Below are 13,674 nucleotides of genomic sequence, written 5' to 3' on the forward strand. Positions count from 1 at the left end.
CCAAGTCCATTTGTTACTTCTATGAAAGTAAATTTGAAGTATGTTGACTTGTTGGACAGAAAATGCTACATATATATCTCTAGCAGTGTGAAAACGAGGCTCAAGCCTTGTAACACTTCACATGCCAGAGCTACAGCAGTAGCGTTGACCACTATCATTTCCTTGTCTCAAACAGGTGCCTGTTGAATTTTATTAATTCAGTGAAGTTAAATTTATGTTCTGTTTTTTAAACTGAAAATCAAGGCTAACAGTTGATCCTGCATTAACGAATAAATCATTACTTTCACTCCAGAAAAAGTGGCAATATTAGTATTTTTAACCTACCTATAGATAATACATGCACTGTTCCTGCATGTGTCGCAATTAGCCGTGTCTTGACCAGTCCGATATGAAAGCCTACAAAGACAAGAACACAAGGTCATTAAAAAGCAATTTGTTTTAACATGTTTTTGCCTTCTACGAGTCTTTTCATAGAAATTGGAATGTAAGGATTTTTTTTTTTTAACTTTCATATTGAATACAAAAATCTAGCCACTAGGAAAACAGGATCAAAAATAGCACATTCAGCTTCACTGAACAATGGGAAGATGAAGTTCTTTTAGCAAATGAGTCTTTAATGACTTCAAGGAGAAAACAAAACATTATTTCCATTATACTTTTGTAAATTGAAAGGGAAAACAACAAGGAAACCAAGTTATGTGAACCTCTTTTTGCATAAAGCTGCTGTGTACCGAAGTGGTGAACCGTCACTGAACAGACACGTTTACAGCTTCCGCGGAGGTGACAGTGCTGGTGTGCTTTTTGGTTTGTTTTTTTCATGCTTTCTCAAATACGTGAGGCTTTTCCTAGTTTTCAGTAGACGTATAGAACATAATACTGAAAAGCAGCATCTATTTAGAAAGCTTGTGCCTTGGTGATGAGGGATGAGGACCTGTTGTAGGGATATTTATGTCTTAAAAGGAAGAAAATGCCATTTAAATAACATTGCCTGTACTCACCTAGCCTACAGCTATTCTTCATCACATTTTTGTTTGAAGTCTGTAACACCAGTGTCTCTTAATATACTTATATATTGTATCTGACAATTTGACAATTGTCTCCGGTCAATTTGAATTAAAAAGTTGGTTTTTTTTTCAGGTATGCTAGTACTTTTTTGTACATAGAAATTTCATTAACATGCATACATTAAATTAAAGGACACAATTGCCTACCTATCAATATGGATGTTTTTGCATGCAAATGAGTTTAAAATGAAAATTCCTAGGTCAGTATTTATAAATTAGTAGTTACTTTTCTTTGTAAAATCACAAACTTAGAATCTTGTAAAGCCATTTTCAGTTTGTGCTAAACACAGGCTAGTATCTGCAAAGTTTCTCCCTACCTGTTTTTAAAAGAAATGGGGAAATACCTCATCTGTGGGACTTGGAAGATGCAGAAAACAGATGGGGCCAGGATTACTTTGGGGGATCTTCTTCAGTCAGATCCCCGCAGCCTGGGACCTTCCTTACCCAAACAGATCAACCAACTGACCTCAAATAATTGTGTTGGCTCTGCTTAACAAGGGCACCTCCGTACCTTCCCTGCCCTCGCTGCAGGGACAGAGCATCTTCTCTGCTTCCCTGACAACGTAACAAAAATGAAAAATCCAAAATTTCAAGGAAGTTGACTTAATTTTTATGTGACAAAATATCAAACCTACGTAACATGAAGTATTACTGGGAAATTATACACAACATTTAATATGGCTGTCCCTAAGGTGGATTATCAGCATTTCTTCAATGCTGCAGGCTATTTATAAGATAAATAAAGAGAAGGATCATCTGGTCCTGTGTCACTTTACTATTTTAAAGGTTTGAATACTGGCTTAGAAGTTTGTTACAACACTTAAAAATACCTATTTTACGTAAACTTATAGCTTTGAGAAAGAAATTTACTGGTGCGAACTTGAAGGCAGAGAGTGAATCTGAAGTCTGTCAGACCAAGCTTGTCTTCACAGGTGACATTTCTGCTTCCACTCTGATTACTTTGCTTATCAATCGTTCAGGGCAGTGTGATGGCAGAGTGCTCCAGGCCTGTGAATACAGCTCCTTGGCACAGCAGTAGCTCAGACAGGAGTTCAGAATAGGGGGAATCTACTTCTTTATAATAAAAAGACTTTTTTCCCTTCTGAAAGCAAAATGCAAGGTAGAGTTCCTGCTGTTCCAAGTGTTTGTTATTTGAACAGAGCTTGAGACACTATGGATCTGCAACGTGGTATCAAATAGTAAGTCAGTGGCCTCAAAAATACCTTTTATTCAGAGGAAGACACTCAAATTACCTAGATTGTGAAATGTTAACAAAGTGACAAAGCCAGATGTGCAAAAACTTCTACAAAGCAAAGCTTCTATATTATGTAGGGGGGGTGGGGTGGGGCGGGAAACCAGTACTGGCTTATATTTGATTACACTTGCTTATGTGCTCTAAGAAGGATGAAGTAGTACCTGGTTTTCATTTTGCCTTTTAAAATCTTCCAGAAGTTGACATTCAAATTGTCAACACACTATTAAACCTGGTCTTGTAAAGTGGTTTTTTCCAAGCTATTGATCAAATACTAAAAACTCTTTCTGAAGATGCAACATTTAAAGTTTACAGATCGCTTGCTGAAGGCCTTTATTTACCGAGGACATAAAAGCTAGTTAATGATGGCCTTCGGAGCACAGCACAATTGTCTGGCGCCCCTGTACAGGTAAAGGTAGAAACACTGTGTTGGGTGCCAAGTTGCTGTTTGTTTGTTTTGTTTTGTTTGTTTTTTTTAAATTATTATTATTTTCCAGTTGGGACATTTTCATTCATCTTTGTATGCCTGCAAATTACCATTCAAATTAGTTAATTATCTGGCTCATAGATTAACAACCTCCTCCTCTCTGCCAGTCCCTCCTGTTTCTGCACAGTGCTGCAGGGTTTATGCTGTTCACGTTTGGCCTGCCTCTCTGCTCTGCTGTTTAATAAATAATATAAGTTTTTTTTAATAAGTTTTTCAAAGTCCAGTGTTTACAAAAAGTGTATCGTAGCATACAGGTAACTCATCCTGCTAATACCTGTCCCCTCTTATCCTGGATTCTTGTAAGATGAGCTCTGTGATGAAGAGTGACAGTGACGTCTTCTTTGTAGAGTTCCTTAGAAAAACACTTGGTTGTATTTTAGGGACGTGCCTCGTGCTCTGAAGGATTTGCTGTAAACGAGAGAGGCTTCTGGTGCTGGTTGTAAGAGCAAGGTGGCCAGGTCATCTATTCACAGTGAATCTTGACAAATCCTTATTCCCCGCGCCCCCCAGTCAGGGTGTTTGAGAACCAACCATGGTTTTCACTGTGGGACTGGGAAGAGGTGAGAATTTTTTTGTTTGAAAGAAAAAGGGAAGATGAGGTGTATTCCTGTGTGTGCTGAAAACTGAGTGGGGGAGAGGAGGGATAAATCAGAGCCCCCCAGACAAATCTGCAGTGGTGGTGTATCCCAGTCAGAGCCCACTCAATCCGGCACAGAACTTAGAAGCACTGCAGCAAGAACTCATAGGGGATTAAACGCTCCAATAAATACACTGCCGTATTAAAAAAAACCATACAGGTATGCCTCTGAAGCCTTACCTTCCCTGTATGCCTGTATGCTCACACCCGTAAAAGGCAAGCATGTATATGGTCGCTATTTTAGTTACTATGATGGGTTACCAACCAGTTTCCACCAGCACCGTTCACATCTTAACAAAATAATATTTTAGTTGTGATAAACTCACCGAATGCTGGTCACCTGGTTGGTGAATTAGCAAAAGCCATACTCTGTTTGGTCTTAATGTGGATGTGTACCAGTTTGGTCATGAGCTGTAGTCCTGCTTCCATAATTTGCTATGTTTTTGACAGCACATTAAAAATAAGGTATCAAATAAATTTAGATTAATAAACTGTCTTCCTAAAAATTGAGTTTTCAGTATTTTATTTAAATCTGTTTCCAAAACATATGATGATGTTTAAAGGCACAATAATTCCAGACTTTCAAACATAAAACCAAGTATTTCCTTGTTGATGGTGTAAGGCAGACTCATTAAGCTGATGAAAATGGGCCTTTGATGTAAGTATTTAAAAATTACATGATTTTTGGATGATCAGTTTGAAATCCTGATTCGTCAGCTGACACATTCAGCACTGCTTGGTTTTAGCTTCATTGTCATTCACAAGCTCTACTGTTTACAGCAATAGATTTCCCTCCCCCCCCAGTCAGACATAATTTTTGATGAACTTCTCTTAAAGCATCGTTTTCCTTTTTGAATGTTTTTAGCTTTTCAGAGGCTATTTTCTTTTAAAACCACAGATTTAGTAATGTTGTCTTCTCAGAACCACTCTATCGGGCTTCTTTGGAAGCCCCAAGAACACCACGTGGTATCACAGCATTTGGTTTCCATAAGGCAGTTCGATAGCTCTTTAGCCAGGACTGTGTTATATGAGTGTTAGTACAGTATAAATTCCATTACTTCTACATAAATTAAACTCTTCATGAAAGGATTCTGTTGTTGATACCCCAGGGCTTTGGACTTTCACTTTCTGGTTTTCACATAATTATCTGCAGAAACACTTGTATGGAATTCCTTTACTTCATTCCAGCAAAGATTTGACTCTTGGCGTAGCATTTCCGTGTAAATCTTAGGCAACGAGGTTGATTTGCAATGCAGACTTCCAGAAAAATAGTTTCCTCTCAGTGTCAACTGCTAGAAACAGCTTGTGAGCTCAGTCTGGATACCAGGCTCAGGAGAACAGAGTTCTGGGTGAGATGGAGTATTTTGAATAAGCTATTTTTTCCCTTCCCCTTAAAAAAAAATAAATAAATGTAAGGGTGTTGCAGTGTAGAAGAGGTCAGGCTAGAGACCACTAATGTTTTCCTTCATTGGTAAACCAGTTAATATTTTTGATAAGAATAAAACCTGTAAAATACAAAGTTTTTCACAAAACAAATATTGCTACAGAGATTTTATTTTATTTTTAAAGAAATGAAAGTTGGCTTTGCTCTGTTTTAGATCCAAAGTGGAGTGTTACGCTTTGTACTGAGTGAGATGCCTGGGAGCCAGCAGCTCCCCACAAGCTGCAGCTCCCGCGGGCAACATACCTCACAAAAATAATCTCAGCATTAAGCCTTGTCGCTCATTTTACCAATCCTAACATCTTGATTTTGGTAATGCCTCGTCAGTTGAAGTGTAAGAAGTGTTACATTTATATAACTTGCTTCTGTTTCCCTTTTTTCACCCATTCCTCAGAAGGCCAGGCTGTGTCACGGCACGGTTGTGCTGGCCCGTCTGTGTGTATGCTGGGGCACCTCTGCTCGTGGGGATGTGCCCATCATCCCTCATCGCTCTTGGGAAGAAGAAAATCCATCAGCCTTAAAGTGCAATGGAGACCTTGTCCTGTTTGGTACCGAGGTGTGACCAACAGCTGTGGTTGTTGAACAAGAGGGGGTTGATGCTGCCCTCCTGGTCGCTGTCTCTGTCTTCTGGCCCCGTTCTCCTTGCGCGATGTGGTCCCTTGGGTGTGCCCGTGGGCTTCTGGACGCAGTTTGGCATGTCCGTGCTGCAGTGCGCAGTGTTCTGGCTTCAGGTCTCCTGAAACTTAGAAAATTTGCAAAAAAGTCTCTTTTGCCGTTCTGTCTGTGGAAATGGCAGGCAAGCAGTTGTGCACCATGGCCAGGAAAGGTGTATGGATTGTGAAAGGGGAGAGTAACTGCCTGTATCTTCCAGGACAGATCTGCTGGCATCCAGCTGGGTGAGATGCAGCTGGAGGACTGCACCTAGCATTGCTGCCTTCAACAAGATCGTTCTTGACATCAACTTCTGACTTCCATGAACAAGACCCCACCAAATCTAGCCCCTTCCCCAGGGGCAATAAGCAACTCCCCATTTTTACCTCAGTGACCATAGTAAGAAAAATATTCTAGTTTAGAGTTGGAAAAATATTTATCATGTGGATGCTGAAGGAAATCATTTGGTTTATTACGTTGCTTTCTGGAGGATTGGCTAGAACCTGCACTATGTTACGATGTTTTTCCCCCAAAAACAGACTTAAGTATGATTTTTAAAGTATTATTATTATTATTATTTGTTTATTTTAAAAGTCCTATTAACGTAGGAAAGTAAACGTGGTACTGTTCGCTCCTGGTTGCCATGCTGATATGCAAGAAGAGAACTGCATGCATGTACTGGAATGTTTAATTAGCTCCCTTGGTATTAAATTCTTTATTATTATTATTTTACATATATTATTACTATGCTTCATACCCTTTTAGCATCGAATGTGTTTTGATACAGACTAACAAGAAGTCATTTCTCCAATAGCTTCATTCTTTGGTACCTTACATCTTGCACGTTCTGTTTCTGTCTGGACGTACACAGATGGGCATGGTTAGTCTCGTGTATTATGTGGGGCTGCTGCATGGTCAGGTTCTGGGGAGAGGATGGATCTAGGTTAGTTGTGTTGCTGTATCTGCATCTAATTGCCAGTGTCACGTTGGGCAGGATATCTTATCTCCATACTCAGTTTTTCACGTATGCTTGCTATCTACATTGCATATTATTTTCAGGAGGCTTTAATTTTATTGCATTTCTGTAGGCGTTCTTGGCACAACCTGAGCTTAACCTCAATTAACACTTCCAAGTATTAAAATATTATAATGAAGAGGAACCATTTTGCTGACATGGACTGGCAGTAACTAATAATAGGCTGCAATTTTCAGAGCAGCCTAAGGGAATTACACCCTCTAAATCCCTGTGAAATGCAGAATTTGTGCACCTGCTTGAGGCTTATTTTGAAAATACCAACTGTAACATCAAAATCTTTGCATTTGAGTAGTTTTTTGCTTGTATAAATTAGAGACCCCATTGAGCTGAGGGAGGGAAGCTTAGATTATTTTATTTTTCTATTGTTCAGTAGGTAGGTAATGAAGAGGCACTAATTCAAGTATCTTGGACATCTATTAAAAACAAACTAAGCAAAAAAATCTTACAAAGCCATTTGGAAGGATAGATCTGTTACACCTGGATGTCTTCCCTTACCTGCTGGGATGTAGGGAAGACTTCATATTAAGTGAGTTACTTAATGGCATGATTTTACAGGAGTGGCTGTGCTTCGGAATGTGTTTATGCTCTGATGGTTATGTTCTTTAGATGATATTGATGTTCGTCACACTTTTGATGTATTGCCACCAACAAGGAAGATAAACAGACTAAGAATTTTTTTTTTCTGTTGATGTTTTTATTAAAAATATAGTGAAACAAATTTGCCACTTTTAAGGTGGCAGCAGGCCTTTGAAACAGTTTTGAAGTGGCAGTTCTGGCTGTGCTGAATAGCCGAGGAAGTGTAGACCATGGTTCTCAAGTCTTTGTATAATGGGTATTATATTTCCATGCCTGGTCTAGTCCTGCTGGGACTATTTATAGCATAGCTACCCATACTTACTATTAATGTAATTTGCGTTTTGGCAGAATAATATGACTTCATTGTCACATGTTTTAGTTGTCCTTATGACATGAATAAGTCATGTTTTAGCTACGTAAACTGCAGGAAAATCACTCATATATGTTTTGCAGGTTACGATGAGTCCTGCTTAGCCATATAGGCTTAGTCTAACCTAGGAAGGATTGCCATTCTAGCCCATGGAAAGCCTTGTATAAACCTATCTGTATCAGCAAAATCATGCTTCTGTTGGATGAATATCTGCCTCTAGTTCCTTTAAGAACTAAGAATATTCTGCCATCAAACCAGCAGGTTTGTACAGGTATAAAACGTCTCAGGTCAGCCTTTGGTTCACATACAGGTGTTCTGAAAAATCACTTGCCCAGTAGAGCAGTAGAAAAATTGTTTTAGCCTTACCGCTGCTGTGTTTTCATTACATTCATAATTACCAATTAGCATTTTCATTTATAGATGATAGTGGTACAGCCTGATAAAAATCAAGAATAGTGTTGTGCTTTGAGCAGTTATCTTCAGGCTTCTTTATTTGATGTCGACAGCTGAATGCAAACATTGAATTGTTTGATGCTTTTCAGAGGTACGTTGGGATTTTGATGGTTTTGGGTTTGTTTTTTTTTTTTTCTTCTCTTTGGCTTTCATTTAAAGATTTTTCTTTTTTTCCCCACTGTTGGCATTGCTTATTTGGTTCCCCCAGTACAAAACCTGGGAGCATCCTTGCTGTCAGTAAACATGGGGCCTTAGTTGTGTTTGAGAGGATCTGTTCCCTTCTACGTGCCGGAAGTAGGGGCTAGCTCCACCAGCACGGATCTCCTCAGACTACTCAGAGCAGCTACAGAAAGAGGTGCTTCAGCGTGACCTGCATCAGATTAGGTTGTCTTGTGTTAAGCTTAATTATATTTGCATTAGATGGGTTCTGCTACAGTTACAAGTACAAGCCGGCTCTTCGTTACTGCTCTGTAGCTCTTTAGAGAGACCCAAGAAGGGCTGCAGAGCTGTCACGCTGTCTCGTACCTCCAGCACTGACACCTCCACCTGGCTGGAAGCTGTTGTCTGACTTTCTCAGCGAAGTCACATGGACTTGTAGCCAGGATCTGCCATCATAGTGGTTCTTTCCCATGCTGGTCTGAATTTATCAGCCAGGTTTTTTGGGAACCATTAACATATTCAGCAGCTGCAGCAAAGCTCAGTGCCTGTGCACCAGAGCATGCCTGCAGAAATCCTACGGTACAGAGCTCAAGCACAAGCCAGTTTGCTTCTGGAGTGTTTTGGGAGCTGGGGAGGACTTACTGAGAGCCACACAGGTCTGAGCGATACCAGCTGTGTGCCCCTGATCTGAATGTCACAATGCCAGAGGTACCTGGTTACCTGGAGGCAATGTTACCCTTTCTTTCTTAGCATAGATCCCCGACAGTCAGCATCAGTGGGGTGCTTTTAAGTAGTTACAACGTGAGGATTAACTAAACCTTAATGACTACAGTTTTCCTCTCTCTGAGGAAAACAACAGCCCGTGAGTGGCAGGGAGCACGCGAGGCAGCCCGCAGCCTGGGGAGATGCGCAGTGGCACGGTCGGAAAGACCACAGGTCACTCAGTACTGATCAGTCATTATGGCCATCAAAATAGTGGGAAGGACCCTAGTTGTCATGTTGGGTGCAAGTATGTTTTAACACGTCTGTGTGGGGATGAAAACAAAACCAAAAAAACACACACAAAAAACCCCAAAAGAAACACTGCAGAAATGCACAAACTTATTTTTGACTTTTTTTTTTTAACTGACGGCAAAGGACAAAAGTAGAAATCCTCTGATGCTCTAAAATAATACCACAATCTTACTTCCACTTTTTTCCCCCTGTCCTATTATTACAGGGCTGATGATATTCATTTGGTTTCTGAAATACTTTGAAATGTACAGCTCAATGGTGAGATTTTTCAGACTGTTTCCAAGACAGTAGTTTGTTGTCTTTAACTGAATCCTGACAGTTGGAAGCAGATGACTAATTTTCTTTTTGAGGTATTTGCACTGTGGGCGTATGGCATGACTCCCAAGACAGCAATTCAAGTGCTTTCACCCCGTAAATACATTTTATATTATACTCAGGTTAGTCAGGGAATGAAGTGTTTGAAAAAAACCCCAAACCATATTTCAGTAGGGTTGTCTAGTGATTTAAAAAAAAACAGTGAGAATGGAGAGAATTAAAAGTATTTCAAGTGAAATCACAAAATCTTATAGGAATTAGGTGCGTACAAGGTCTAGCATCTCTCTTGAATATTTGTGCCTCTGTTGTCTCATCAGAAAAATCAGGAGGGTAATTAAAATGTCAACTCTTCGTATTCATAATAATTCATGGAATTTGTTTGTTCTAGCTCAGAAGCAACTGTATTGCTGGCATATAGTTCTTAGGCCAAACACTTCCAGTGGGTTATTGGGGAGCACACTCCAATAGTTATGCTGAGATGAAGTCTGTCTCTCTATCCCTTGCATTCTACATCTCTCAACTGTGATTTGCTCCTGACCTCAGGGCATCACTACTCAGATGCCCTGAGACTTCTGAATCTGCAGCTCATCATCAGGTCGGCTGCACCCATCCTTTTGCTGCAGCTGCACAGCACGTTAAACATTCGCCTTCTGAGTTCCCATTGCTCTTCTACCCCCAAATCCACCTAATTTTAAAATTATTTTCTTCTGCATATATTTTTTGGGACTAGCTGGGGCGATGTGTTCAGTGGTGTAGTCATCAGGCAACAATCCCTGCCTGCAGCTTGTGCCCTCACACCTCCCTGTAGCGCCTTCCCTGAGCTGAACAGTTTCTCAGCTACACAGTGATCATTCAACTCCCTGCACTGTGGCTAATAGCCCTTCGTCAGCCACAGCACAGAGACTCATAACTGCACAATTTTAATGCAAATGAAATACTCTCAACAGATCAGACCAAAGGGTATTTCATAGGTCTGAACTAATAGTGCGTTTACAGATGAATACCTGTATTAAAACACAACACCTTGGATTTTGCTGGACTTGAACTTTTAAATTAAGAAGGCTGCTCACAGGCCATGTTTCTGTACAGGAGGGAAGATAGGAGAAAAAAGAAGTCTGCGGTATTTTTTCCTAATTTCAAAGTGATTGAGATTTCACTGCAAGCTCAAATACTCAGTGAGCGTTACATATAGAAGCCCTTATCAGCTTCCAATAATAACTAGACCAGCCATACTATATGCAAACCAAAGAGCTCATTTAGAATTCCAAATATTACACAGTAGCATAATATTAATAATATGGATTGCTGGTCACTGATTTTGTGATTGTGTGGTACTTGCAAGAACGATGGGGAACCGTATGAAGAAAAAAAAAAAAAAAAGAGTAGGAGGAACTCTGGAAGCGCTGAACTCTTTTTCTGTTGTAGCTTGAATAACCCTTTGCAAGTCTCGGTACTTTCCATTTTCTCATTTCCTTAAATAATGGTAGCTTGGGATCTTACTGCAGTACAGCAGATTCTGTAGAGCAGCAGTTCGGCATTGGCTTGAGCTTTGCACACAGATGCTCAGAAAGGTCCCACCCCTGGGAATTTTTTCTGAGCTTGTACGGATGACAAACAAATAGACAAATTTCCTTGCATTTACCCAAGAAATTATCTAAGTCACGCCAGGCTGAACTGTTCCAGAGTGTAAATTGCCTTGTTAATGTCAAAATACCTCTGCTCATCTCTACAATTCAGTCGCTCGTGCAGACGAGTTACTAGACCACACTCAGCTTCTAGCACGTCTTCTCAGGATATTGGAACAAACAGAAAAAAACTGTAGTAGAGCCAATACAGTGCTGTCTGTCCTCTTATGGTTTGCTCATGCAGCAAGTTAACATAGTGAAAAATGTCCTCCATCATCATCTTATTAGTAAAAGAGCGCTAAGCACAGCTGGGCATGTTTGGAGAGATTTCCAGCCTCCCTCTGAATGGCACTTTTCCTTCTTGGCTGACCTGTAACACAGCTGATCCCCACACTGCTGCTCCATGAGATGCAAAAACAAATCACCACAACAAACTGTTGCAAAAAGCTCAGAATTATCCCGGTTTCACTGAAGTATTTTATTAAACTGCTGCTCTTCTAAGTGTTTGTTTATAACATGGTGAAAAAAGGTTCCATGACAGGGAAGAGTAAGCTAGCGCTGACTGCAGACGGTGAACGCACGCCCATGCCTGTGCTGGACTGCTGGGCGTATCTAAACTTGGGGTTATCTATTTGCTCATCTATCTACAAAATTCCTCTGTATTTGCAAAGTTCAAAAGGAAGCCATTGAGAGCTAAGAAACAATACGGACCACTTTAGGTTTTTCAAGGTCTGAGCTGAGAACAGTTCCTGGATCTGTAATTAAAGCAGCCAGCACTGATACAGAGGAGGATGATCAGGCACGTGCCTGGGAGCTCCTTGCTTAAAAGATGTTTTCTTCCAGTTACTGAAACAGTCCACAGATATTTGAATCCAGCTCAATTCCTCATCATCTCCAACGTTTGCTTACCTTCAGTTCCCTGAATGAGTTTCACAGGAGCTTTCTTAAGACTGAACTGCATGTTTACGTCTTGATTCTGGAACCCTGGGGGTAGTTAGGAGGCTCCACAGTTTAAAAACAAAATACCTGTCTTCAGACAAGTCTTTTGACTAAAACTGTCCAGTCAAAATCAATTTTTCCCTAGTCAGGAGAAGAGGTCAGTATCTTTGTGTAAGCACAGGGGCTCAGAAGCGGGTGTCAATTAGATATCTGGGGATCAATCTCTAGGTGGATGACAGCAGTGTGCAATAGAGCACTATACAGCCCATCCTGTCTCATTTTTACATGACTGGATAGGTACCTGGCTCTGTCTCTTTGGGTTCTAATACTACCGACAATCAAAATGCAGTTATTAAAGGATTATTCTAATTGTGTAAAGTGAAAACTGGTAATTCAGTACCTAAATAACATCCCCTTTAAAAGACTGATTTAGCAGAAAAACTCTCCTCGCAGGTATGTAATTTGGACAGCTTGGTGACAGTTGGAAAAGCTTCCCTTATGATCTGCGGTAATTCATACAGCTATATTTATCAAGAATGTAGTCTCCTTATGCTTTCTTTTGTAAAAAAATTGATCGTTATGAGACTTCACCTGTGTTTCCAGATTTGAATTGTGCAAATTTGTTTTTATTGGCCTCTGTGTCACTGTATCCAGTCTGATGGAAAAGTCTTGAACCTTAATTTCACTTCAAAGCCTGAAGTGCTGCTGAACCCAGCTGAAATGGGGAGGTGTGGCGGTGAATGGTATTTCACCTTGGTTTTAAAGTCTATTCAATAGCAACCGGATATAAATCAAATTATTTTTGAGTACTTAAAATATTCTTTTAATTTGAATTGTGCCCATATAGTATATGCAGATAAACTGCCATAACATATTAGCAAAATTTTCTGAGACTTAGAATGTTCGTAGTGTCATTTTTATTTTTGAGAAAACAGAGTAAGCATTAAGATCAAGTAATTTTGCTAAAAAGATTGTGTCTCTGTTTTCTGTTTATTCCCCATACTTGTTGTTGCTAACAGCTCACTTTCCCTTTTCATTCATCATCATTTGCTGCTGAAAACCTCTTATCGCTATATTCCTAACAGAGAACGTTTAATAGCTGTAAGCCATCGATGGCAGTAGGGTTATTTAGCACCGTGCTCTTTATCTTAAATGTTATAGTATCTGGGTACTCTGAACACCTGTTACACATATTCCAGGAACGTCTGTGAACTCTGAAAGTTTTTCTTTTTTATCCACTCTGACAATTTGATCTGAAGCTTTGATTATAAGCAACAGAGTAGATTTGTCCAACTCTAATGAAAAAGCCTATCCAAATTATAGATCTCGTGAACTTTCGAAGGTCTGTAAAATACCATGGTATTAGGTACATTACCTGCCCTTGAAGAACTAACTCCAGATTGTTCTTTAGTGATCTAATTCAGAAAAAGTGTAATATGAGGTTAAACCTTGGGTGATGCTGCATCTTTTACCTTGAATGACAATGGGTCCTTGAATGATCAATCTCATATAATCGGCTTTTGGAGTTACTGAGATTTTTAAATAAGAGGGCTCAAGTGTGGTCATGTGGACTGATAGCAGGTATTGAAATACTGTCTCCATTATGAAACACGTAATTTTGGCATAAAATGAAACTGTTCCAGGGACGGGGTATG

General features: G+C 39.9%; 2 protein-coding genes across 4 annotated transcripts in view; one reads left to right on the top strand and one right to left on the bottom strand.

Annotated features, from left to right (window-relative positions):
- DOCK1 (dedicator of cytokinesis 1) overlaps positions 1–13,674 on the top strand; it is a 319,207-nt gene that overhangs the window by 117,259 nt on the left and 188,274 nt on the right. The window lies entirely within an intron of this gene.
- INSYN2A (inhibitory synaptic factor 2A) overlaps positions 1–13,674 on the bottom strand; it is a 47,112-nt gene that overhangs the window by 10,042 nt on the left and 23,396 nt on the right. For both annotated transcript variants that reach the window (XM_056351330.1, XM_056351329.1), the window contains one exon: positions 325–396. In XM_056351330.1, coding sequence (XP_056207305.1) covers positions 325–396 — 72 coding nt within the window. The remainder of the gene's footprint in view (positions 1–324; positions 397–13,674) is intronic.

This window comes from Falco biarmicus, chromosome 9 (genome assembly GCF_023638135.1).
Source record: "Falco biarmicus isolate bFalBia1 chromosome 9, bFalBia1.pri, whole genome shotgun sequence".
Taxonomy (NCBI): domain Eukaryota; kingdom Metazoa; phylum Chordata; class Aves; order Falconiformes; family Falconidae; genus Falco; species Falco biarmicus.